The 27862-nt window shown below is 37.5% G+C and overlaps 1 protein-coding gene across 7 annotated transcripts in view; it reads left to right on the top strand.

The window, feature by feature from the left end:
* LOC132105967 (rab-3A-interacting protein-like) overlaps window positions 1–27174 on the top strand; it is a 47142-nt gene extending 19968 nt beyond the window's left edge. For 2 of the 7 annotated variants that reach the window (XM_059511552.1, XM_059511546.1), the window contains 8 exons: window positions 254–331; window positions 3229–3432; window positions 16783–16911; window positions 20488–20600; window positions 20838–20858; window positions 21100–21199; window positions 23383–23452; window positions 27000–27174. In XM_059511552.1, the coding sequence (XP_059367535.1) occupies window positions 254–331; window positions 3229–3432; window positions 16783–16911; window positions 20488–20600; window positions 20838–20858; window positions 21100–21199; window positions 23383–23452; window positions 27000–27082 (798 nt within the window). In that variant the 3' untranslated portion in view covers window positions 27083–27174. The remainder of the gene's footprint in view (window positions 1–253; window positions 332–3228; window positions 3433–16782; window positions 16912–20487; window positions 20601–20837; window positions 20859–21099; window positions 21200–23382; window positions 23453–26999) is intronic. The other 5 variants (XM_059511549.1, XM_059511548.1, XM_059511547.1 and 2 more) reach the window with 5 other exon arrangements.
* The last annotated feature ends 688 nt before the right edge of the window (window positions 27175–27862 follow it).

The raw sequence follows: 27862 nt of genomic DNA, 5'->3' as shown, positions 1-27862 counted from the left end.
GTTTAATTTCTCTTTCTCTGTTATGCATTTCATACTATCCTCATATTTTATTACATATTTTTCATGTCTTTCTGTTTTCACTCATCTTTTCTGTTTATTTAAAGTCCTTGAGTGTCCTCATCCTACTATACTACCTGGCTGCTCTGCCAGGTTCCTCTGGTCTGGTCTGGTGTGGTAGAGGTGTCTCTTGGTGTGGGTTATTCTCAGACGAGTCTGTGTTTAATGTGGATCTGATCTGTGACGTTGTCAACAGGAGGCTCATAAGATGGTGCACGAAGCAAACCTGAAGCAAGCCACTGCTGAAAAACAACTGAAGGAGGCACTGGGAAAAGTGAGTTATGCTGACATGAGACAATACTTTCTACATGATCACAAATAAACTAGCTAAACGAGAGAATACAGTGAAGTTCAGAGAAGAAAAATCTAATCAACCACAAACTAAACCATTAATGTCTGTCAGTGTCAGCAAATCAAAAGACTGAACTTAAACTGAGGTTATTTATAACATCTTATAGGCCAGATTTACCAACAACTTGCACTAGAACAAACCCTCTTTTGACACAAAAAAAGAAAAACACTAACGTCAGGATTTACTGAAGACACACAGTGAAAAAATTTAAGATGAAAAGGTATGGATTTATATGCAAAATGTCAATATTCTCACATATTAGGCCTATATTTTAATTTATATTTTAAAATTCTTTCAATAAAACAGCATGCATTTTTGTCTGGTGCTACTTTGTTATTCGTTATATCTGTCTGTACACTGATTAAGAAATTGTTGCGTTTTATAAATTATTTTCTTTTAGTAAAACGTGAGGCACTGTATAATTTCACTCCCATTATGCACTCACATTAGGGCTGTGCGATAACCGAAATCATAATAAAATCACTACATTTACATTTATTCATTTAGCTGACGTTTTTATCCAAAGCGACTTACAGTTGCTATATATGTCAGAGGTCGTACGCCTCTGGAGCAACTAGGGGTTAAGTGTCTTGCTCAGGGACACATTGGTGTCACACAGTGGATTCAAACCCAGGTCTCTCACGCCAAAGGCGTGTGTCTTATCCACTGCACCAACACCACCCCATCTTTGAGCAACCCGTTAAAATAAGTTTATTTTTAAATAGAAATAGTACTATTATTTAGTAGAATGTATGTGATACTGCTACTACTGTTGAAAAAATTAATAAAACTTAATTTTTTAAAGAAATTAATCACACAATATTTCTTCCATGTTATAATTGTAATAGCAAATCCCCTTTATTTACCAAAAAATAAAATGTGTTTAAATTTCATTAATTAAGACAAATTAAATTTGGGTGTAACTTGTTTACTGTTTTTCATAATTATATTACTTGTAGAAAAACTTTAAACACAATTGTAAATAAGTATACAGAATGGCATTGGTTTTATTTTTAGTGATAAAAAGTGTTTTTTAATTAGCATATTTTTGTGTTTTGCTTTGGTACCGAAATTGGTACCGAGAACCATGGATTTTTACTGGTATCAGTACCGAATACTGAAATTTTGGTACCTTGACAAAACTAGTATATGAAGACCTTGATTGCATGTTAGCATAAAACTAACAATATAATTTTTTTTTTCTTTCTTTTTTTAAATGATCAATTCCTGTATAAAATGGGACAGCAACCTTTATATCAAACATTTTTAAATCGTCCACAGTTGAGCAATGCGAGGGGGGTTTTCTGTGCCAGAGCACGCAAAGTGAATGTGCTTACACAAAGTCATTTGCAATGAAAAAAAAAAGTTGATTAAAAACATACACAAAACTTGTAAATAGTCAACAACAAAGCCTAGATTAGGCCCATACTGTTCCTAAGGATAGAATGTATTTTTTTTAACCCACAGTAACACATTTTATCTGATTAATGTTTTATACATTTTATCTGATTATCTGATTAATCGCCTATTTTCATTTGCTGCATGTTTGTTTTTTGTTTAGTTTTTTGTGAGAGAACAAAAAAGTTGCATTTTATTACATTTTATAGAAATGCTAATGGCAGGCTTAATAATGTTAAAGCCGCCAACAGGATATTTTTTGTTCCCCTCACTTTAAAACAAACCCTTTACATTTAACAAATTTATCAGAACAGAACAATAATTAAAAATGTATAATGCTAATGGATAAATATAATTGCAGTGTATGATGCTTAGTTATAAAAAATAATAATAATAACGAGCCATTTTGCCACACCCTGTTCTGAATCCTATATCAGACGAAAATTTTCCCCAGGTTTGACGCGTGTGCAAAGTTTCATGACTTTTTGAGCATGTTTAAGCCCTCAGAAATGCGATTCATTCGGAAGAAGAAGAAGAAGAAGAAGAAAAATAAACAAAGCAGATACAAGAGAGTCCTCGCACCTCGTTGCTCGGGCCCTAATAATAAAAGCCTAAGGTTGGGCTCTCTAATTCTGGAGAAATCCAAATGTTTACATATTCGTGATGTTGCCCATTTAAAAATAGGCTTTGTAGTTCACGCCTGTTTTGGGTATCGACTGAAAAAAATCATAATGAACAAAAATATGCCAAAGTGGACCACTGCTCGCACCACATGGCACGGTGAACGGCTGCACTGTTTCCAATGAATATGTGTGCGTGAGGCACCAGCGCGATCAAACAGCTGAAACATAAAATACTAAATTTTTGGTCACACATAAGGCATAATTCGAAAAATGCAAACTGTTAGCAGTTAGAAAAATCAAGAATAATAACAGAGTTAATAAGAATTATTTCTAAATGTTGGACCGTTCTCATTTCACTCTGCATATGGAACCTGAAGACTTTTTTTTTTTTTAAACCAAGCAAGAATAGACCGAAATGAGCCTAAGACTATCCCACGTTTTGAAATTAACTCACTGTAAATTTTCTAATGGTTTTTAAGGATGTTACAATGTTATATTATAATATTATTGTTGTTTTACTTCCTCCTTTCATCTCCATTAACAAACCAACATTTTACAATTACATTCAGTTCGCAATACGTCCCTTGGCACCACCTGGCAGTAGTTTCGCAATGATTTTAACACGCGACTGACTTGCAGTTAACGCGGTGGTACATGCAGCGGTATTACGCATTCTGGTTGTCAACTTACTGTATATATATATATATATATATATATATATATTTTGAGAATGTTATGTTTTGTAAATACCTGATTTTAAACCCCTGAAATCTTACCGGTCTTCCCTTTTGGATTCAGATTGATGTTCTTCAGGCCGAAGTAGCTGCATTGAAGACTCTGGTCCTGTCAACCTCTCCCACATCCCCCTGCAAAGAAATGCCCCCCGGACCCAAAGCCCCTTTTAAGAAAGGCCACACTCGAAACAAGAGCACGAGCAGTGCCATGTTGGGCAGCCAGCAGGAGGTTGCAGTGACGCAACCCATGGTACGTGAGTGTAAAGAGGTTTGTATCTAGTGGTGAACGTCTATTTGTGTAGCATCACTCCCACACCCACAGAAATTTCCCATATATCCATGGTTTTGTATCGTTTCAGCCATTGATGTCTTATTAATCACAAACAAATGAATCTAGCTGAATCTCACTAGCAAACTGTTTGGTCCTACTATCAGTGCATTCTGCTTCCCATATGTAGGGCTGTACAACTGGTCTCTCGCTATGTTATGTTGCTTCTACCGGCTGTTTATTGTTATAGAGATGCAATGCAGAGATATGTGAGAAGAAGAAACACTGACAACAGAACAACAGAGAGTAGAATGGAGTTATTAGAGATTAAGGATGTCTATGAAGTACATGTAAGTAATTAATATAATGCTAAACAATCAGTATTCACGCCTGTATAGCAGATGCTGCGAGCTGATAAGTGAAAGTGAAAGTGACGTGCTCTGCTTTTTAACCCATCCAAAGTGCACACACACACTGTGAACACACAGACTGTGAACACACACCCGGAGCAGTGGGCAGCCATTTATGCTGAGGCGCCCGGGGAGCAGTTGGGGGTTCAGTGCCTTGCTCAAGGGCACCTAAGTCGTGGTATTGAAGGTGAAGAGAGCACTGTACATGCACTCCCCCCACCTACAATTCCTGTCGGCCCGAGACTCGAACTCACAACCCTTGGATTGCGAGTCCGACTCTCTAACCATTAGGCCACGACTTCCCCAGTATAGTGGATTGAGTGCCCGGTGGCACAGATGCGTGAGCTTGTCCAGTGAATATCTCACAAACATCACTGGAAAGTGCATGCATTTGGATTAAAACTAATTCGTAAATATAAAACAAAGATAAATTATAGGGACATTCACTATAAACAACATTTATTTTAAACATCAAGCATGCACAATTAAAGCAAAAAGCAAAAGTTACAGTTAACAGTAAAAGTAACAAAAGCTTATGTAATACATTTTAACAGGTATAATTAAGTGTGGAAATAAATGATGGAAATATCTGTTTGCTAATTGAAGCCAACTAACATAACTAATTCTAAAAAAAAAAAAAAGTGGGATCGGTGCATCCCTAGTTATAAGAAATGATCTGTTGGGTATTTTGACGCGAATATTGTGAAGAAGCAATGGATGGTTATCAAGCCAAAGTAAAAGACTGCTTCTTAAACTAGAGAAAGGTAAACATGTTGGTATTCTTGTGGGACAAAAAAATAACCTTCCAAGCATGGTCACTGACAGAAAGTTTAGTTTCACTTATTTTTATGTATAGATTTTGAAATGCTTGTTATCTTTGCTGTTTACCTCACGTTATTCTATAGAAGCTCTCTTTTATTTTTTATTTGATTCCTCAGTGTTTGCTAAACATTCTGTAATTTATTAGTCGGTATATAATACATATGGTTGTGTATGCAATGCCTCATCTTATTAGTTTTTTGTTAATAATGTTGTGTAAGCTAATTTGTCATTGTATCTTACTGTTTTGTTGTTGTGCTTTTTAATTAAGAATAACAAAGAAACCATCTTTTGTTTTAGTTTTAAAAAGTGATACAAAGTTATATAAAGAGGTACTACCCTTTCACAAAATTCAAATCACAAATACTGAAGAAAAAGAACAGGTTGAATGTTAACCGCTTTCGTTTCCATGTTGTAGCAAAATAAAAAATATAAAAATAAAAAATCATGTCAAAATCAACCCAAATCATGTGCCCGTGTGACCAACAGAGAAAGTCAGTCGCAAAAGGGTGACCAGTGGGAAGAATGAATCTGGAGCCTTGATATCTACCTTTAAATCACTTGAATAAGGCAATAAAACTCATACAGAACACTGGTTCCCAGGAATTTTTCTTTCTAAATTATGTGAAAATCATCTTGTTTACTCACTTACAGAAAACAATATATTGATTTAAATTTTCTAAGACACTTTTTGTTGGTAAAAGTCATATGCGAGTAGGCATCAACTATCATGAATATCATTGTGATTTACACCTGAGAAGACAAAGGCCTGCATAATGAGCTGCATAATGAGCCTTTCAATCAGGTTTGTGTCACTGAGAGTGAAGAGTTACAAGAAAGAATGTGAGAACAAAATAAATCTATATAATTTTATGTTTGTAGTTTATTTAGAATATATTTAATTATCCCTCAACATAATTTAATATCCACTTCCAAGTGCAGTTAAACAGTTTATTAGAAACAATCAAAGCTGACTTTCAAACTGAAAGCATTTTTTTCCATCATTACTCCAGTCACACAGTCCTTCAGAAATCCTTTGAACAATCTTATTTTCTACAAAAAAAAACATTTATTGTTATTATTATCATTATTATTATAATTATTATTATTGTTGAAAATAGCTAAGAATATTTTTTTCAGGTTTTTTAGGGGGGATAAATTGAAAGAACAGCATTGTTTTTACATTTGTTACAGTTACATTTATTTGTTACATTTATATTATTTACATCAAGCTTTTGAATGTTATAGTATTGTATATTGTTATTGAAACTTCATAACATTTCACTTGATTATATATTTAGTCAGGAATTATAGTTTGGAAAAAGTCTTCGGAAAAAGTCTAACTAGTAAAATGTTTACACGTTATGTGTAAACTAGTACAAGTATATAAATAAATAAAAAGAGACTTACTCATGTTTATGATCTCTGCTGAATAAAGTGCTTCATTCTTTTTTTTCTGAGGAAATCCATTTCTCAAATCCTCAACCACATCACATCTTTTTGGGGTGAATTTTAACAGGTATAATTAAGTGTGGAAATAAATGATGGAAATATCTGTTTGCTAATTGAAGCCAACTAACATAACTAATTCTAAAAAAAAAAAAAAGTGGGATCGGTGCATCCCTAGTTATAAGAAATGATCTGTTGGGTATTTTGACGCGAATATTGTGAAGAAGCAATGGATGGTTATCAAGCCAAAGTAAAAGACTGCTTCTTAAACTAGAGAAAGGTAAACATGTTGGTATTCTTGTGGGACAAAAAAATAACCTTCCAAGCATGGTCACTGACAGAAAGTTTAGTTTCACTTATTTTTATGTATAGATTTTGAAATGCTTGTTATCTTTGCTGTTTACCTCACGTTATTCTATAGAAGCTCTCTTTTATTTTTATTATTAATTATGTCGTATTCCTCTCATCGCGAAGCAAACAGTAAAATAAAAACTTGAACAGTCTCGCTGCGTTGTTTTCTTCTGTGTGGGCGTATTCAAGCCGCGCGCTTCAGTGAAACATTAGAATCTGAATAGAGCGTTCAGCGCGGGGGCGTGGTCACATTAGAAGATAATGAAGGGAGGCGTGAAAAACGGACATTGCGTTGTTTTCATATGGATTACTTTATCATAGAATATTTGTTTTCTGCACTTGTTTAGTTTAAAAGTAGACATGTCAGGGTTTCCATAGATATCTCTCTCATGTCTCTTCGTTGAGTATTCACGGAGTTACAGTTCATTTTAATGACTTGTTTGTAAAAGAAGATCAGCGCAGACAAAGGCTGCAGACAGCACACCTTGTTTGTTATCTTTATTTTATAAGTGCACCAAGTTTTGTTGTTATTATGTCTGTATACAAAAAAAAGTAGACCCTTTACAGATTCGATTCTCTTATCTGTACGATCAAAACTGAGAGTGTAATTTAAGTTCTTTTCGGGGTTATCAGGAGAAAATGCCTCATAACGCGTATCCGCGTTAATCAACTCCAAAGGGTTAAATAAACAGAAAAATATAACTAAATTATCACCCAGCTATGATATAAACAATCAAGCAATCAATGATATAAACAATAAAGGTATTTTTGCATGCAACAATTTAATAATTTAGTAGGTAGGATAGTATACGCCAGGGTTATTCAATTACAAATTCAATTGGGCCAGATTTTCAAACCAAGAAGGTTAGCTGGGCCAGTTATTTCAGCGGCGAAATAAACTCGTAATGACACATTTCAAAACCAACACAAACAAATGTATAGAATACATGTAAGGTTTATTCATTGTTTCTCTTTTAACTTTGGTCAGTTTGCATATCAAAAGGTGCATACAAATACAATAAAAGAGCTAACTGAACAGAATCTGAGGTAGCCCCTAATTTTTCCACTTACAAAAAAAAAAAAAAAAAAAAAATGACCTAAGCATCTCTTGCCTTGGCCTACCTAGGCTACATAACTGACCTATCTGATCACAAAGTGCAAAAAAAAAAAAAAAAAAAATACTGCACAGTAGTAGATAAGCAATAACATTAAGTTTCCTTTTGAAACAAAATACTCATCTTGCTCACATTTGACCCAGGAACATCTCAAAGTGCATAAAATAAAAAGTGCACAGTATTCACAACTAGGCTATGGCCCTGTCCCAAATCGCGCACTTCATGTGGACTTTCGGTCTCGTGGACTTGAAATGCGCGTGCTCGCCGAGTCTACGAGTCCGTAGGCCGTCCCATTCAGCATTTTAACGCTCCGAAGTGTGCTCAGCAGCGCCCCCTTTGTACCATTGAAGCGGTCTTCCGCGAAGCCCGCATAGAAGCAGGCTCCACGCACTTCAACTACCCAGGAATCCTTGCGAAAGACCAATCAGACAACAGATGGGAGGATATTTCGCTCACGGACTGTAAACATGGCTGAGAAGAGAATATTTAAGTGTAAAAGTATCAATGTTTTTTATGACATAGGCGTACATTTTACCAGTTGTTACTTACAGTTATACAAACATTATCGACCAGTTGATATCTCAAACATAATAGCGCGTTAAATAATACGATCGCATTATGATTCATTACATAAATAGAACCGAATGTCATGGCTTTATGAGTCATATAAACGTAGTATGAATATTGAAACCTATACATTTTTCTTAAACTCATTTTAATTTTGTGTTAAAATTTAACATTATGTATTATTATGTACAAATGTATTTATCATTTAAATAACCATGACATCTATTCTAATGCCCAGGTGGCATTTACAATTATAGAACTGTAAAAGCAGGCTGTGTATTTCACATGGACATATTATTTGGGAAATTAAAATTAATCCTGTTCTCTATGCTAAAGACTGTAATTTGTTTAATGATATTTGTGATATTTTTCTAATAAAGGGACTGATGAGATGACCTTTAAGTTTATTCATCTCCGTATGGAGAGGGATAAGTCAACCAGACCTTCTTCCTGTTTCCGGCGTGACGATCGAGTATGTCCCAAAATACCTCTCAATGCACCCTCGCGGACTCGCGCTAAGGGCCCTATAGGTCTGCACTACATGACGTCACCGAAGTGTGGACTCTGAGGAAGTCCACAAGTCCGGAGTGTGCCATTTGGGACAGGGCCTATAACTAACACATGAATACAAGGTGGACTACTGCACATATTGCACATACTGAGGGAACATATATTAAATCACCACATTTGTGATTAGGCATGCATTTGTTACACATCCAACATTATATTAATGTAGGCTACAATTACCCAGCTAATTTAGTGGGAGAAGTGACATTTTTTGTTTTGAACGAGAGCAGTGACTTTAGGCTCGTAAGTTGTCAATGCAATCCGAAGGCATTGGTGGAGAGTACGATCAGTCAGGGAGCAACGAGAGTTGCTTTTTATGGAGTTCATGTGTGAAAAACTTGACTCACATGTGTAAGTTGATCCAAACATACTGAGCATGACGATCGCTACTTTCTTAACGTTAGGGAACTGATGTACGTTGACATTAGTCCAAAACACTGTAGGCCCGTTAGTGCAAAGCTCCTGTGCCATGGTTACAGATGACCGCATGTCAACAAGTTCGAGTGCGAATTTCCCCTCGTCAATGGAAGGAACCAGTTGCTTTGCTCTGGCGGATAAGTCCCCTTCTATTGCAACAGTGAACGGGTCTCTGACAAAAACTGCCATCTCTGTGGGCAGAACAAGTCCATCCAATCGAGCAGCAAAGTTCATTTTCAACCTCGCAATGAATTCTGTCATCACATCCGTGATTTGAGCGGGGGATGAGATGCATTTGCGGAGTGTCGGAAAATGCAGCATTCGGCCTGTGCTCAAATCTGTTGCGAAAAGGTCCAGTTTAACTGGGAATGCGCGCATCTGTTCCTCAAGGTCGATTACAGTGTTGTCTCTGCCTTGTAGTGCCAAATTGAGATCATTCAGGTGTTTGAATATGTCGCTCAGAAAGCAGGCATCTGCCATGAAGTTGTCGTCCAGTATGCGACTCAAGTGCGTTTCTGCCTTTTTTTGCTTGCTGTTGCGGAGAAAAGTTATGATCTCCTCTCTGAGACCACAGAAACGCTCCAGTGCTTTGCCTTTTGACAGCCACCTCACGTCATTATGCAAAAGCAGGTCGTGGTGCCCAGCAGACATTTCTGACAGCAGCATGCGGAACAAGCGGTGTTGGAGGCTTGATGTGGAGCGAATAAAATTAATTGTAGCCATCACGTTGTCCATGATCGTTTTGAGCGTCCCGCTTAGTTTTGCGCACAACACCGTCTGATGCACAATGCAGTGTAACGAGATCAACTGAGGTGCAACAGCGGACCAACGTGCTGCCAAACCATTCACTTTCCCTGTCATGGATGGAGCCCCATCTGTCACAAGCATGCACACACGCGTCATATCCAGACCATTGTCTTTAAAAAAAGCAGAAATTTTCCCAAAGACTATATCGCCCGTTGTGTGTCCTTCTAAAGGCAGTAGGCAGAGCAGCTCCTCTCTGAAGCATTTGCTGTCAAAAAAACGGACATATATGCACAACTGAGCAGTATCAGTTTTGTCTGTGGACTCATCTACTGCTATGGACATAGTATCAGCTTTCACCAGGTCTCCTAACAGTGTTTCATACACATCTGCAGCAAGAATTTCAACCCTACGAATGTTGGAAGTATCTGACAGGGGTACGTTTTTTATAGCAGATACCACACTCGTTTTGATTTTATCGTCATTTATCACCTCATCCACGACAGCCAGCATACAGTCCTTCACGGTTTCAGAGTCTGTGAATGGCCTTTTCTTTTTTGCCAAAATCCAGGAAACATGAAGGGATGCTGCGGTAGCTCTCTCTTGGGCAGTAAATGACCGCACCATGGTAGTACTGCTCCGGTTGTAAGATGCAATCAAACTTTGCACTTTTGCTGCCCTCTCTTGAGATCCCTCGGGAAAATTGGTGCGGAAATTCTGGTGTTTCTCAACGTGGTGCCTCCGCACATTGTAATCTTTAAATACTGCGACGCACTCGTTACAAATTAAACACATCGGTTTGGCGTTTGGATGTGGCGGTAAAATAAACAAGTATTTGTCAGTCCAGGCAGGGTTAAACTGGCGGTTTTCATTGGCAATTTTACGTTTCAGTGTTGAGAAAGACATATTGATAGTAATCTAGGCTACTAACATTACCGGCACGCGCTCTGCATTGTTTGCGTTGTTGCTAGGCTACGTGGTCTGTACTACTGAATGAGTTTACATAGGGATGTGCGTTTTTGGCGGGACCACGGGCTGGGCCATTTGGAGGTTGCTTCCGGGCCGCATGTGGCCCGCGGGCCGCCAATTGAATAGCCCTGGTATACGCTATTCCACATTCGGAAATCAGATCAGATGCGTAAGATCAGGAATCAAACTACTTGTTATAAAATTTTATTTAGATTCTGCTCCTCGATTCCTATGTGCGCATTTATTGTGATTTTCAAAAGATTCACCTGCAAGAAGACAAAATAGAACTCACTTCTGCACTTGAACGCTGTTCTTTGTGATGTGCATACACACACACACACACACACACACAAAGCGCGCGCACAAAAGTCTCCTTTTATATATGCAATCACTGGACTGAGCTCACTTTCTCGCATTCTTACACATTCGAATGGACAAATAAACAGAATGTTAATCGAAGAGCAAAAGAAAATAATCCCTCACTGATCTTGACTGAATAATTTTTGCAACCTTACTTTATATTTTAGAACAGCATTAATAGCAACGTGCCATTACCTGTATGCAATTATTTTGGAGATGTGTTCCAATGTAATTTAGCCTATCCTTATTTAGGGTATAGTTCTATTCTATTTTAATAAAAAAATTTACAGGAAATAAGACAAATATTAGCACTGCGTGTTTCTGAATATTTACTTAAACAGACTGTACAATGATGGAAAAACCACAAACATGACAGTTATTATTAAAATACGCAAATTACTTCAGTGCACACATTTCAGTAAAATATTTGTACAGATTTTTTTAAACAGTGCATACATAAATGACATTTTAACATGTTTACATGGAGGCACCGATGCGATCGCTTGCAAATTGCAATTAAAATACTCATGAATAATTACATCGTTCGAATCTGTTATGGGGCTTCATTTGTTTGTGTACACTCACAATAACAACAAAGCGTTGTGTGCTTTTAAAATAATGAAACCATACAGGATGTTATTTCTGCCGTCTCGGTTCCTGTAAAATTGAGCACATCAAAAATCTACCAAATATATCTATAGAACGCAAAATGTTTTAATAGTGAAACAATTCAAACAGAAAACAAATAAAAAAAGTATCAACAGGCTGCATGAGATACAGCCTATCTCCTCAGCATGTAGAATGTTACTTTTTTAAAGAAAAACTAAACAATTTGTGGACTGAGGCAGGCCTGCTATTTTTATTTGACAGAAAATAAACTATGCCAATTCTTCAAAGCTTTAGAAGGATTCAGTGTGTGTGATTTAAGAGAAAATATTTATTGTAGGTCTATTTATTTTAATCGTTTTATTTATATTATTCTGTTTTTTTTTTTCTATTGTCATAAACGCTGCAGGTGCGTGGAAATCTGACGATGTGTGAATCCAGGTTCTGTTGTTTGATCTGTTTTGTATGCTGCTGTTTGCTAATTCTAAAATAATCCTGTGAATTTTTTTTTGTGCATTTAATATGTCAGACACAAATGTAATTCTATTTATATTCAATGTTAATTTAATAATCTGATTTGATCAGTTAACGGTTAATGCTCCGATAACTAGCGGTGATTGTCGGTCGGGAAAATTAACCTAATTACCTAATTAGGTAGACTGTATTATCAGATATCGCCCAGCCCTAGTACTGTACTGTATGTTTGCAGATATAATATATGCATGCATGCAAGCTTGCTTATTTTGCTCAAGAGCTTGATTAAGAAAATTCTAACCAAAGCTGTAGGTCAGCAACATAACTTTGCTATTGTTGGTTTCAAGAAACACCAAATTGTTCATCTCTTTTGCTACTGTAATTAGGGCTGCACGATTATGACAAAAATCATAATTGTCGATTATTCTATTGAAATTGTAAGAGCAATTATTACAATTACATTGCAGATTATCACAATTTACATTGGTGTTAATACCATTGTTTGATGCAAATGCATGCTGTATTTAAATGAAAATAAAAAAGCTTAAAACTGAAAAACCTTTAGTGATTTTTCTATCCACCTTTTTCCTCCATTTGTAAATTATATGGGTAAAGCTTCCGGTCTCATTTGCATCAAGCTATTTTTAGATGTACAAAACAGTTTGTTTTGCTGCTGGATATTGACAATTAATGTGTCCTATCATATTATTTTAATCTGTTATCTTAATTAAGAACACTGTTTTAAGAAAACAGTTTACTGCACGTTGATATTCTCCTTGTTATTTACCAATAGTGGCTAATGAAACAGAAGTCTCACCCATAGGCTTACTTCTGCGTTGAGGAAAAAGGTGGATAGTATTAAGCCTCAAAAATCAAATATACATCCGATTGGTTTCTTCTTCAAATTAAACTAAAACAATGGAAAAACCGTTAAGATAACCAGTAGAAAGAAAAAAAAAACATCTTAAAGGGTTAGTTCACCCAAAAAATGTGCTTACCCCCCAGGGCATCTAAGATGTAGGTCTTCAGTAGAACACAAACGGTGATATTTAAAACAAACCGTTGAACTCTTCACTAGAAAACTGTCGACCTGAATTTAAGAGAATACGTACTCAGCAGGAGCAGAAACCCATACATTTTTATTCAAATAACACTGAACCATATAATAAGCCTTTTACTATACAGGAGTTCTCTAGTGCTCTTAAACGATCTCATAATACTGCTGTTAGACCTGACAAAATTCATTGAGTTTTTGAAGCATCTGCCTCATACAGTATTATTAATTCTTCTGGAAATTTTTAATACCATATGGAGAACAGGAGACATACCATCATCTTGGTAGGTAGCTATTGTTATTCCCATTCCCAAACCGGGCAAGGACCACTGTGATCCAAATAATTATCGGCCAATAGCTCTAACCAGTTGTGTCTGTAAAACCATGGAAAGAATGGTAAATGACCGTCTGGTGTGGACACTGGAGTCAAGGCGGAAGATCAGTGATTATCAGTGTGGTTTTAGACGTTGAAAAAGTACTTTAGACCATCTTATCGGACTGGAATCATTTGTTCGGGACAGTTTTATTAGAAAAGAACATGCAGTAGCTGTATTCTTTGATCTAGAGAAGGCCTATGATACCACCTGGAAATATGGTATTCTTAAAGATCTACATGAAATCGGTTTTAAAGGCAACCTACCTATTTTCATCTCAAACTTCCTTTCTAATAGAATTTTTCATGTTCAAATAGGAACCACTTTATCACATGAACATATACAAGAACTAGGTGTTCCACAAGGAAGCATTCTTTCGGTTACCCTTTACAGTGTCAACATCAAAAGTATAATCAAGGTTATAGAACCTCATATTTTTCGTAGCTTGTATGTCGATGACTTTTGTATAGGCTACAGAGGAATAAATATGAACGTAATTGAGCGGCAACTACAGTTATGCATAAACAAGATAAATGACTGGTCAATTAAAAACGGATTTAAGTTCTCTAGAACAAAGACTGTGTGTATGCACTTTTGTCTTTTCTGTTCTCAACATCTTGATCCAGAGTTACATATGGAGGGTGAACCAATCAAGATTGTAAAAGAACTCAAATTTCTAGGTTTGATGTTTGATAATAAACTCAACTTAATTCCACATATGAGAGCCTTAAGGAAAAAATGCTACAAAACTATGGATATTTTAAAAGTATTAACTAAAACAAAATGGGGTGCAGATTCCAATGTGCTCTTACGCCTCAACAGAGTTCTAATATGATAGGATTATGGAAGCATAGTGTATGGACTGACAAGGATATCTTATACAAAAGTACTTGATACAATACATCATCAAGGAATACGTTTGGCCTTAGGAGCCTTCAGGACTACTCCCATACAAAGCCTCTGTTTAGAAGCTGGAGAATCATCCCTCCAAAACAGGCGTTTGAAACTGTCCATATAATTTGCGATCAAACTCAAGGCAAATTGAAAAAATCCAGCTTATCTTTCAGTATTCCAACCAGGACGGCTTTACTTATATGAAGCTAGACCGAATTATATTAGGCCTTTTGGTTTATGGATTAAGCCACATCTAGAGAACTTAAATATCAACTTGGATTGTATAAAACTGCTCTATTATTGCCCTGTACCTCCCTGGACTCTGGAAAAGCCAACCATTTTTTGGACTCTGAATCAGCACAAAAAGATAGAAACTCATCCAATTGAATACCAACAGAAATTCTTAGAGCTAAGGTCTTCATTTCCACTACATAGAATATGCATTCACGGATGGATCAAAGACCAATAACAGTGTATCAGCAGCAGCAGTGATAGGAGAGGCTGAGGCTCGAGCATTACTTCTTGTTCTAGAAAATATTGAGAAGGGTCAAGAACGGGACTTTTTAATTGACTCTGACTCAAGATCATGTCTTCAAGCACTTGAATCTCTAAAAACTGATCATCCCATAATTGTTGAAATCTTAACCAAATTAGATCTTTCAAAGAAAGATAACTTTAATATTATTTTTTGCTGGGTTCCAAATAACATTGGACTTACTGGAAATGAGAGAGCGGACACTGCTGCCAGGGATGCACTTGACCTGGAAATATCTGACTGTCAAATACCACCTTCTGATTTTAAACAAGTAATTAATTTATATATAACTAATAAGTGGCAGAAAGAATGGGATGGAAATAAAAATAATAAGCTGTATGAAATAAACCCTAGTATAAAAAGAAGTAGCTTCTATAATTTTAAATCAAGACATGATCAAGTTGTGTTTACTAGGTGTAGACTGGGGCATTCAAGACTTACCCATGAGTTTTTATTAATAGGCAAAGTTCCTCCTTTATGTCTTTCATGTAAAGTTCCTTTGACTATTAAGCATATTTTGTTGAATTGTAATTTTTATGATGCTGCTAGAAAACGCTTTTATTCAGAAAAATGCTTGCATGGAATATTTAAAATTGTATCACCTAAATGTATTTTAGATTTTCTATCTTATGTTAAAGGAGCATTGCGTAGGTTCTGAAATTTCTAACCGTTACTGACACCAGTGGCCGTTAGAGGAACTGCAGCGAGTCTCATGCTCGTTCTCAGTGCACACGCTCTTTTTTTTTTTTTTAAACTTACGAGGAGTGTCCGTGGGTGTCTGAATTGTGCTGGAGGCTGGTCGCTTCTTTCCATCCGCAGAGTCCATTTGAAAACACTATTGCCGCTGCTTACTATAATGGCTGGCGTGCCGTACGGTTGTAAGCCCAAGTAGACGAGAACGCGCATGATGTCACATTTTGTGAATTTTCTTGCCAATTCGAGCCCGACTCCTCCACACACAATTGAGCCTACAGGCTGATAGAGGCAACCGTGGTGGACAGTCGAGGTGTCATTCTTTTTTTTACATCATGGTTGGCTCATACATGTACAAATGAAAACTCTATCTTAAAGATTTTTTTAAAGTAAAAACCTCCACATAGCTCCTTTAAGTTGAAATGTTTTATATAATGTAAACCTTATGGATGATAGTGAACTTGTTTGCCATGTTAATAGCCATGATGCTAACATGGCGTAAAAAACTTAATAACAAACATAAAACAGACCGTTGCATTCTACATCATGCAGAAAAACATAAGTGGACTTTGAACGATTACGTAATTGTGGTATCCATAGTTGTAATTGCGATTAGAAATTTGATTAATTGTGCAGCCCCAACTGTAATGACAGAACTTGCTATCGACTTGCTATACCCCTGTAAGCTATTGGCTTACAATGCTTGGAGGAAACACACCCCAGTTTGACTTTCTTCTGTGTAACACAAAAGATTTTAAAAGATTACATACTGGGCTTTGTTTTCAATATAATGAAAGTGAACTGTGACTGAAGCCACCCAGTTTATGATCATTTATAAAAGTTTCCTGACCATCTTCCTTTCATCCAGCATTGTGGAATTTAAATTTTGTGTTATAACTAGGGATATTAAATAGTGTGTGTGCATTTTTGACAATATGTGTTTGTTTCTTAGGTGGATTCACTGCTCTTCAACGAGTTCAAAGTGTGGAAAGAGGAGCCAACCCTGGAGAGAAGCTGCTCCTTCCTCGAGCGCATTTACAGAGAAGACATCTACCCATGTCTGACGTTTTCTAAGAGTGAGGTATGCTTCTGCTGTCATCCCTCGGTAGAACTTAGAAGCACCTCCTTCTACTTTATTTTATAGACATTAGTTTCTGTAAATGATTTGCTCCATTGAGCATGATACAAGTGTGACAGCTCAGCTAATCGTTGAGAATCTGAGCTAATAACTCAGATCTCCAGCTGCTCTCTGCTGGTTGAATCTACTCATGAATTGCTAAAAACATGAATGTCAACTGTATGAAACTATGTTAAAAAGCTAAACGCTGCTCATAATGTTAAGTAGTTAACCAAAGTAATGCTTTATAATTACCGTATTTTCCACACTATAAGGCACAATGGATTATAAGGCGCACCTTCAATGAATGGCCTATTTAAGAACTGTTTTCATATATAGGGCGCACCGGATTATAAGGCATGTAGAATAGACCAATGGTTCTTAAACCCGCGGCCCGCGGGGTGCATGCGGTCCGTCACGAATTCAAATGCGGCCCACCATACGCTGAACACACAAAAAAAAAACTTTTAGTTTTACAATTAATTTTATTTTGTACATTAATTTAAAAATAATTTGGCTACTAAAGAAATATAAGCTATAACCTAATGTTTTTATGTGAAATTATTTTGTTTTTCATAAATTATTTTCAGACATGAGATACACATACAAGTGCGCACTTTGGCAGAATTAAATTCAAATAGTCATCAACAGCCATTAGTTCGGTAAAATTGAGCATCAGAAATGACAAATTTGTTTTTAAGGGAGAAAAAAAGAAATGTGGAGAATGCCAGCGAATGAACACATACAAAAAAGAATAGTCGCAGTATGTAGTGAAGGAGGATTTTCGGTTATCCGGCAACTCACTTAAAGAAGTTCAAGCAAATGGAATCACCATATACTATGCAGCAATCATCCTTAATTGAAGAAATGTGGCAAAACATCTCTGGAGAGAACCTCATATTATTAAATTCGAAAGTGCTTTCCATATTTGGATCGACATAGGCTACATTTGTGAACGCACATTTTCTGCAATGTCGAGCGTCAGGTCATGCTCCCGTGCGCGTCTTACAGACTGCATCTTAAAGCCTCTGTTAAACTTTCCTTGTCCGCGAGTCCACTATGGACCGCTAGGTAGGCTTGACGTTAAAATCACCATCGGAGAGCCGAGGCTCTGAGCAGACGACCGTGCGGACAGGTGCGTGTGGTCAGTACGCTTCAAAAGCACAATTGCACATGTGCAGGCAGTGTGATGAAGCCCATTGCCAATTGAACCTGTGCAATCCGTCAATGAAGAATATAAAGACAGCGATGAGCAATAATTCTGGGAAATTGTTTGTTCACGTTTGTTGCAAAGTGGACCATCAGCGTACGCTTTCGGAAGTATAAATGGAACAAGTCCGAGTTCGCACTGGCCGTGTCTGCGTCCGGATTGCTCATGCGGAAAGTATAACACAGGCTTTAGAATCGCAACTTCTTTTGCTGTTACTACATCGAGCCGAATTTCACAAAATTGTTCAGCTCCCGACAGCATCAGGTGTTTTATTTATGGGGAGTAGAATTATTTATTTATTTCAATGAATCTAATCGATTCGATATCATAATATTTAGGCTATAATATTATAAATCAGGTTGGTTTGTATTGGTGACGTAATATGTAAATTATATGCGTGCGGCCCGCGAGAATTGCACTTGGACCATAATGTGGCCCGGTGGAAAAAAAGGTTGAGAACCACTGGAATAGAAGATACTGCAGTCAAACGTTTGACTGGGTTTGCGTTATGCATCAACTAGATGGAGCTCTGCTAAAGGGAATGTCAACATTGTGACAGAGCACCTTGATCCATATATAAGGCGCTCCGGATTATAAGGTGCAGTGTTGTTTTTTGAGAAAATTAAAGGCTTTTAAGCGCTTATAGTGCAGAAAATACGGTAAAAAAAGTAGTGCACTACACTGCATGTAACTAATGGAAAAGTTGATAAATATATAGTTCAGTTATGAAACTATAGATGGCACAGGCTGACAGGTTGTTAATGTAACTGATGATATTCAGAGAGCTAAACAACTTGGCACAAGCTGATTGGTTCATGCTGCATATGCAGCCAATGAGCTTGCTGCCTTGCATTTATATGGCTGGCTAGCATTCACTTGAGGTTCCACTTTCAGAGTTTCTCTGAAACCCTCCACCTTCCCCAGCTCCACCTGTATAGATCTGCTATGGTTATTTTATATGCTAATGTGAAGAGGCAGTATGTCTTTATTACTCACAGCACCGTATCACCATATGCACTGGTAATAGCAAGTTCCAGTATTTGCTTGAAGTAACAGCAGCAGCAGCAGCAATTCAGCAGCAGTGTAGTAAATCTATTCCACCAAGACCAAATACATTAACATTGTCATATACATATCCATGCTAAAATCTTCAGAGAGTTGTCATGATTGAACTGCACTTATGCTGTACAATGGGGCAATTTATATTAAGTTATAAGATTATATAATTCACATTTTCAAGCAGCTTTGAGCACAAAACACTGAGCATATCATTTAAGGTGGCAGAATCAGACTTTATATATTTATGGACATATTCAAGAAGTACATATTGACCAACCAAAAATGCCATTTTAAGGCATATAGACTTTACAGTGAAATTGAGGGAACATTTCCTACTTTTACCACATGGTTTTTTTGACATGGTTTTCATAGTGTTTGTAAAACAATGACTTTATTCAGTCAGTGTTCTTAACGTCTTAAAATTAATTTATAATTGTAAGAGTTCTTAAATTTGGGGACAGAGAAGACAGGAATTGCAATATGACTTAATTTGATTATTAAACTTCAAAAGTCTATGATTTAATAAACATCAGTGCTGCACGTTGAAAGTAAAAATATGGGACTGTTGTGGTGTCCTGGTTCATTGTTTAAGAGCATTTTGCTATCAGTGAATACCGTGCATTTATGCCAAGCGATTGCTTACGATCTGCTGTTAATGAATTATAACATTTACTTTATGGTTTCTTTATATTGTAATATGCTGTAGATGATCATAAGAGTGCATGTTTTCTCTCTCGTCTTTTTAAATGAGCAGCCAGAAGTGGTAAAGCATAAACATTTCAAAACAAGTCTTATGGTGTATTTTGGGCTTGATTATAATTAAAAGTAATGTTATGCTTATGGTCTTGAATGTATGTAGATTTTACAGCACAGTCATTTTTTAAAGACATTATTGTAGTATGAGAAAAAACTAAAGTCTTAGTCTTTTGTGTGCCATATATTTTTGAATAGAACAAAAAAAATCTATAGCACAAAAAGCAAGTTTTTTTCAGTTAAATACAACAAAATGGGTATGAAATAATCTGTACACACATGTAACAGAACACTTTTTTTAAGAGAGTTTTTTTGGACTTCTGATCAAAACCTTTGGGTGGGGTAAGGGTTTAACTAGTGGGTAATGATTAATTATTAAATCAGTTCATTTAAATGACTCATTCAGACAAAATTTAATCCGGCTTCCAAGTGCTACATGAAAGAGAGAGGGCATTTTAGGACACTTCTTTAAATGTGTATTTTGTGCATGGCTTATGTGTAGTTTGTGTGATCCACAGCTCGGATCTGCGATCCTGGAGGCGGTGGAACAGAACACACTGAGCGTGGAGCCGGTGGGATTCCAGCCTTTGCCAGTGGTCAAAGCGTCTGCTGTTGAGTGTGGAGGACCCAAGTGAGTATCATTGACACAAAGCCTGTATCAAGGTCCATTATTTGTAAAGATAGTACTTTCATGAATCTCTATTTCTCTAATACCGCTGTTTATTTTTATTTCATTGTGCTTAAAAGTGTTGTGTGGATCACGTGTACTGAACAGCCCTTCAGCATGACTTTCTTTCGTCATTCTATCCTTCTGTATTTGTGTCCTTTTGTTGATTTTGTTCTCATTCTGATGGGCTTCCTGTGGCAGCAGGATGGCACAGACTCTCGTGTAAGTGAATCGTGATCAGACCCTTAAGTCCCCCTGATCTGACCCGCTTCCACCCTGCCTCCTAATCCTTGTCTTGATTTCCCTAGTGTCTGTTTCAGGGAGTTCATATCTCTGTGCCTCATATATATTTTCGTTATTCACCCAAGTGTTAGTTTACAGTCCTAAATCACTCCTCAGATGTCCATCAGGTTTGTAGTATAATATATTTCTAAAAGCATTCAATCTCTTTCACACTGTGCAGGAAATGTGCCCTATGTGGTCAAACCAAACCCTGCAAGCACAGAATCAAGTTTGGCGACTCCAGCAACTATTATTATGTATCTCCGTTTTGCCGTTATCGGGTGAGTATTGCATTATCTCCTTGTTATAGATTTCACAGCTTCTCCTCTGAAATTATTTGAAAACCATCCATTTGGTGTTTAGTAAAAAATGGATGCTTGGGCAGATCGTCATCAGAAAATATTCATATATTTCAAATTTTGTTTTGTTGCTTATTCAAAAGAAAGCATATTTTGTGTTTCGGTGGTTGTAGAATTAATGTTTTAATAATCAAAGTGAATATATTAAAAGTTTACCATTACTTAGGGTAGCCATATGCATCGTTCATATGGGACAAACAACCAAAGAAGTTTGACCAATAACATGCAGGAATTGGACATAATCGACCAATTGTGGGGCTGCATATGAGAAGGTGAGATCTATAGAGAACGATCAAAGCAATGCAAATTTGTGTACGTTTATTTGTTCGGTTGAATGTCAACGCTCAACCTGCAATGTGCAAACAGCCCAAACCTGGATATTTTAGGCAACATTAAAATGACCCGTATGAACGGTGCATATAGCCACATTATCATTAATATCAGGAAATATTTGGCAATGTGCTGATGCTTTGAACATCAGACCATCCTACCAAATCAAGCAAGAGGATAAAAAGACCAATTGCAAAGAAGATTCACTTTAGCAAATTGGGTATCTTTGATAAGGTGACTAAATTAAAAACTCGTGAAATTATAGGAAAATGATCTGATTCGGATATATGACCAGTGGAATAAAACTGCTTAATGAGACCATAAATATGACTTGGGCCTGAACATGATGGAGGTGTGTCAAAGACTATAGAATTCCCAAGACGTGTCACGCGTATAGTTTTGAATGGAGAAAAATGCAACGCTTAATATGGCTGCTCAAACGCAGGTAGCCCGCCTTCTAATTGAGAGAGCCAATCGCTAATTGTTAAAGTCAGTGTGTCACTGCAGCCGATGTTAGATGTCCTAGTTGCGATAGAAACAGTCAGAGTTCTGAGACATGGGGATCTAGCCTGAAAAATAAGCTTTTTATAATGCTATTTCAGCAAAAGAAACGTCATTCATGACACCGTTGTTTTCAGATTCTCAGTTTTGGAGAATTTGATGTTTCCCCATTCAAAGAGATGGGAGTTGCACTTGCATGCCCGAGAGGCATTTCAAAGATGGCCGCAGAGTGCCTTAAAGGGACTTTGGATGTGTTCCTGTGTCATTCTGGAGAAATTAATCTTCAAAAATCCCATTTGATTTTACCACAATCCTGTACTGGACAAGCGGTTTATAAATGTAATGAAATTTGTGAAAAACTATTTAATTTTAGAAGTTTAATCAACGAGGGCATTTTATATACAAATACATAGCAAAATCTGCAACATTACAAAATCTACATTACTTTGTCTGCCCATAACTTCGTAACTGAGAGACAAAGCTGCCTACAAGAAATGTCAGAAACTAATTTCACCTTTTTTGGAGAGGCTCCTCCCGAACCTAAAGTTAATTTGACAATAATTTATCAAATCCTTCAAGTGTTGATCATGTTTGTACTGTCAGAGTAAATCTCAAGATATTTCACAGTATCAAAATAATTCAATATGTAATTTTAACTTTAAAAAAGCTGAAAAGTAAGTAAGTGACGTAAGTGACGTGACATACGGCCAAGTATGGTGACCCATACTCTGAATTTGTGCTCTGCTTTTAACCCATCCAAAGTGCACACACAGCAGTGAACACACACACACACACACACCGTGAACACACACCCGGAGCAGTGGGCAGCCATTTATGCTGCGGCGCCCGGGGAGCAGTTAGGGGTTCGGTGCCTTGCTCAAGGGCACCTAAGTCGTGGTATTGAAGGTGGAGAGAGCACTGTACAAGCACTCCCCCCACCTACAATTCCTGCCGGCCTAAGAAGCTAACAAACGAAACGTTTCAGAGCTTCAATCTGGCAACCTGTGTGTGCGTCAAGTCTGAGGAGGAGGTACCAGGTGAAAAAAACCCTCTCCATTATTTTGAATTTGGACTGCAATACCTAATTCAACCACTATGTGTCAATCCTACATACAGCACCTTTAATTTTATCTTTAGATCTTTTAAATATGTCTTTAGATTCACCCCATTAGCATTTTAGTATTTGGTTTTTATGCTTTTAATATTATTGTCATTCTCATTTGTAGTATACGGAGGTTTGTATAAATGTAACTTTTCTTCTCTGATTAAAACAGATCACGTCTGTCTGCAACTTCTTCACTTATGTTCGTTACATTCTCCAAGGACTAGTCAAACAACAAGATGGTAAGCTAATAATTAATCTCTTATATAGTCACATCATTCAAAACATTATATAACTTTATTTAAATTTCACTTACAATAAGTAATTTATTACAGCATGAAGTCATTGTGTCATTTTGAGTCATTCAACTGAATATGTTACCTTTCAGTTGGTCACTCTACGCCACATCAGTGACCAACGAATTAGGATCTTGATTCGAGAGACCAATCTACTTCGAGCGTAAAATAAACAAAGCCAATTGACAAGCCAATGGACATTGGCATGCGATGACTGCATCCAGCTGCCGCTGATCACAGCATGAACATAAAAAGGCAGTCTGTGCAACACATTCCAGCTTTTCGCTTTGAAGCCAAGCTCTTGCAAATATCTTTGTGTGATTACGAGTTCAGCGCGCTCTAGGTAGCTTTTTGTGTTGGCCGACGGCGATTCAGCGATGGTTGTTCCTGTGTCGAGTGGGTTGAACACTTCAGGTTTCACTACCTCCAGTCATGCTGCAAGCGGCCAATGCCCCTGTGTATCTCAGCATGTAAAAAAGCATTTCCCTGAAAGAGCCAGTTTCTCTCGAGGCTGGATGATTGGTGTCTCAGGGTGGCTCGCGCTGGTTCTCAGCACCACACCCAGGCGCCTTTCGTCCCGGAGGTGCATGAGGAGCTCACCAGATCATGGACAGCACATATTACTGCCGGAAACCAACGTGCTGATTCCTCCTCCCTCACCAAGCGGTGCATATAGTGGGGTATATGGCGTTTCCCCCGGGTGGAGCAGTCGATAGCGATGCAGTTTTGTCATAAGACCGCCTCCTTCTGGCGGGGAAACCCATTGCTCCCCTCCCGGGCCAGTAGGTATTTGTCTGGTCTGACCAGGGGTGCTAATACGGCTTGTGGAGATGCTGCCTCCACAATGACGTTACTGCAGGTTCATCAGGCCAAGGCACTGAAGGACCTGCATGAGGGTGGTCACGATCCAGGTTAGAGATCGACCGATATGGGTTTTTCTATAGCCAATGCTGATGTTTAGAGGTCAGGGCTGATATGTGCTGCCGGTTTTTAGGGCCGATATCTTGAAGTTTTCCCTTTCATTTGCATATGCAAAAATGTCACACTAATAATAAGTGGATGCACAACATTTCTAAACTTATCATCATTTATTGAGCACTCACTTGAACCATCTCTCGAATCTTAATTTTGTGCACTGCTTGGTATTAAAATAAAAAATTTATCCAAAGTTAACCAAACAAATCAATAAACTGACCTAGTATTAAATATATAAAACAGGTAATATATATAAGTCAATCATTTACATAAAAGTTTTAGAGCATTTATCAAGTAGAATTTATCAAGTTTTTTGGAACATAAATGTAAACTTAAATATACATTTAAATAAAATAAATACAATTTTATACATAAAAATCAACTGAAATATATATATATATATATATATATATATATATAATAATAATAGTAGTAGTTCTGCAAACACACTAGCAACCAGCAACATTTGTGTTTGGTATAAATGACACAGAACATCTAAAGTGCATTCTAATTTCAAACTTACATCGCAGAATAGGATCAAACAATAAAGTACTGGTCATAATACTTTCATAAAATGTTTGATGTGAAAAAAGCAGTTCACTGACTGCGCAGCACAGCCATAAGTGCCACAGTTACGTTTGGGATAATTTTATTTTTAATACTATAGTGTCATTTGAAAACATTGCAATTGCGTTTTAAAATACAACAACGAGCACCACGAAACCATTTAAATAGGCGCATTCAGCGGTCTCCTTGACGGGAAACAGTCAACAAATTAAAATGATCTCCAACGAATGGCGCTCTCTTCATTTATCAAATGATCATAATCACATCTGTTCATTTTACAGTCCTGCCACTAGCATTTTATTCAGACTAAAACCCCTTTAATTCGGGGGAGAAAACTTTTTTTTACAAGTGGCACAAAATAATAATACCGCTGCAGACTCATTTTGCAGCATTAAGGTTATTAATTGATCGTTAATTTAAACGATGATTGATCATGGAAATTATCGAATATTGACATCCCTAAATACAAATGAGTTGGATGGAAACCTGGCTATTGTCTGCATCAAACCATGCTTCTGAACAAATGTGATTCAACGTTCTGGGCAGCTCCAGCACAGCTGTCTTTCTCAATCACGCTGCAGTGTTTGTGAGAGCTCCATTTACAGAGTGAGATTCTCTGACTACCTTTATCTCCCAAGGACTGTTGTTGAATCTTCCAAAAGTTTTGACTTGCGGTCCTTCATATGATGCGGCAGCACTTTCCACCGCACCAATAACACGGGGATGGCCGCCGGCGTGCCTGACTTTAAATTGACCCTACTAAACAAGGATATTGGCTAATGCCAATATATAAAAAATTATAAATATCGACCCGATATGTCGGTCGATCTCTTATCCAGATGTTTTGAAAGAGCTCCAAACCGCTACTGACCTCGCGCTCCGAGCTCTCTGGGTTATGCGATGTCTACACATTTCTAGCTGTATCTGGCCGAAATGAGAGATGCCGTCAAAATTCGGTTCTTCTGTGCCCCTGTGTCCCAGACTGGCCTCTTCGGCAATGCAGCCGAAAGCAAACAATTTCAGAGGCTCCTGGGGCATATGGCAGCTGCATTCCCATCGCAACTTGCCCTCCACCTTTTCTCCAGTGAGCCTTCTCGCACAGATGCTGGGCAAAGTCAGTGAAGGAGAGGAGTAGGTACTGATTGTGGCACCGTATTGGCCAACTCACACCTGGTTCACCGTACTAATGCTCCTTGTGACAGCCCCTCCCTGGCAGAGTCCTCTGAGAAAGGATTTACTGACCTCTGGAAACATCAAGTCTGGAGGCTCGCACAGGACACATGAAGGGGCAGCATCTATGGCGCTTTGGTAGAGATCCCAGTTTGTCGGTCACCGATGTGCGGTCGAGAATGACCGACTGAAAGGAACGTCTCGGTTAAGTATGTAACACTCATTGCCTGAAGGAGAGAACGGAGATGTCACGTCCCATCGCCACAGCTGCTGTATCACTGCTGAGCAACTGGGCTCCTCAGTGAAAACTTAGTATGAGTTGCACCAGCTGGCTTTTTATGCTCATGCTGTGATCAACGGCAGCTGGATGCAGTCATTGCATGCAAAGTGACATCTCCGTTCCCTCCTTCAAGGAATGAGGGTTACATACGTAACTGAGATGATTAATTATAGATTATTATTAATAACATTTTTATGTAAGGTTTTTACCGATAAATTTGTTATTTCAAATTACAGACTTTGCTATCACTCTGGAAGAGGGTGTTTTTTTTTCAGTTTGAAAAAACAGAATATGTAGTTTGACCATAAAAATACAATATAATACTTTGGAAAATGTAGTGAAAGTAAAAGTTTCCCAAAATAAAAATACAATTCCAAAAATCACCTTAAGTTAATTAACAAACTAATTATAATTTAAAACATTACTGTTCAGCACATTTGTTAATGTGTGTTCTTATGAAAGTTTCCCTTCTAACACATCATGGCGCTGTGTTTTACCAAGCAGAGCAGATGTTCTGGGAGGTCATGCAGCTACGGAAGGAGATGTCCAACGCCAAGCTGGGGTACTACAAAGACGAACTGTGAATAGAGCCATCACTGTCATGGGAATGCCGTCATCTTAACCCAATGAAGTTTACCAGTTCTGTCAGAGTGGCTTCCCAGGGACCACCACACTTCACTGTAGCTGGAGGTTGTGTTCTCTCTGAATAATCTGTACAATGAAGGATGAATCGCACTCAAATAAATGCGTCTCAACCTCTCTTGGTTGGTAGATGGATATGTTCAGTGCTGTAGTTAGCTGTGTGCTGTTGTGTTTCTATATCTGGAATGTTCTGTGTATCCTCTTGGACCACTGTGTGTATTTGCTCATGAGTCTCATCTAGCCTTCCTCATTTTGATTTTAGTGCCTTTTTGGAAGCCTGAATAAAGTTGTGCACCTCCAGAGGAGAATTATTGTTAGTGTTTGTCCTCATGAAGCGGTGACCTCTCAGAGCCACAGCATGTGAAGATACATGAAGACTTTCTCTGCTGTAAAGGACCATTCTCACCAAGGACGATTAATATAATAATAACTAACTATAAAAATGTGATAATCAATCTGTTAGTGATTTTATTGTTCATTTGCTGGAAAAAAGGACCGTTTTTAAAGGGTTAGTTCACCCAAAACTGAAAATAATTTCTCTATAATAATTTTCGCCCTCATGTCATTCCAAACCCATATTACTTTAGTAAAACTTTGAAACACAAATGAAGATAGTTTTAATGAAATCTTGACTTGACCAGCTTTGAAAGTCTTAAGTAACCAAAACGTATATCCAAAAAGAATTTAAAAGCTTTGTTAAACAAATCGTTCATTCAATTCAT

Source organism: Carassius carassius, chromosome 26 (genome assembly GCF_963082965.1).
Source record: "Carassius carassius chromosome 26, fCarCar2.1, whole genome shotgun sequence".
NCBI lineage: Eukaryota > Metazoa > Chordata > Actinopteri > Cypriniformes > Cyprinidae > Carassius > Carassius carassius.
This window is presented reverse-complemented; position numbering and strand designations above follow the sequence as displayed.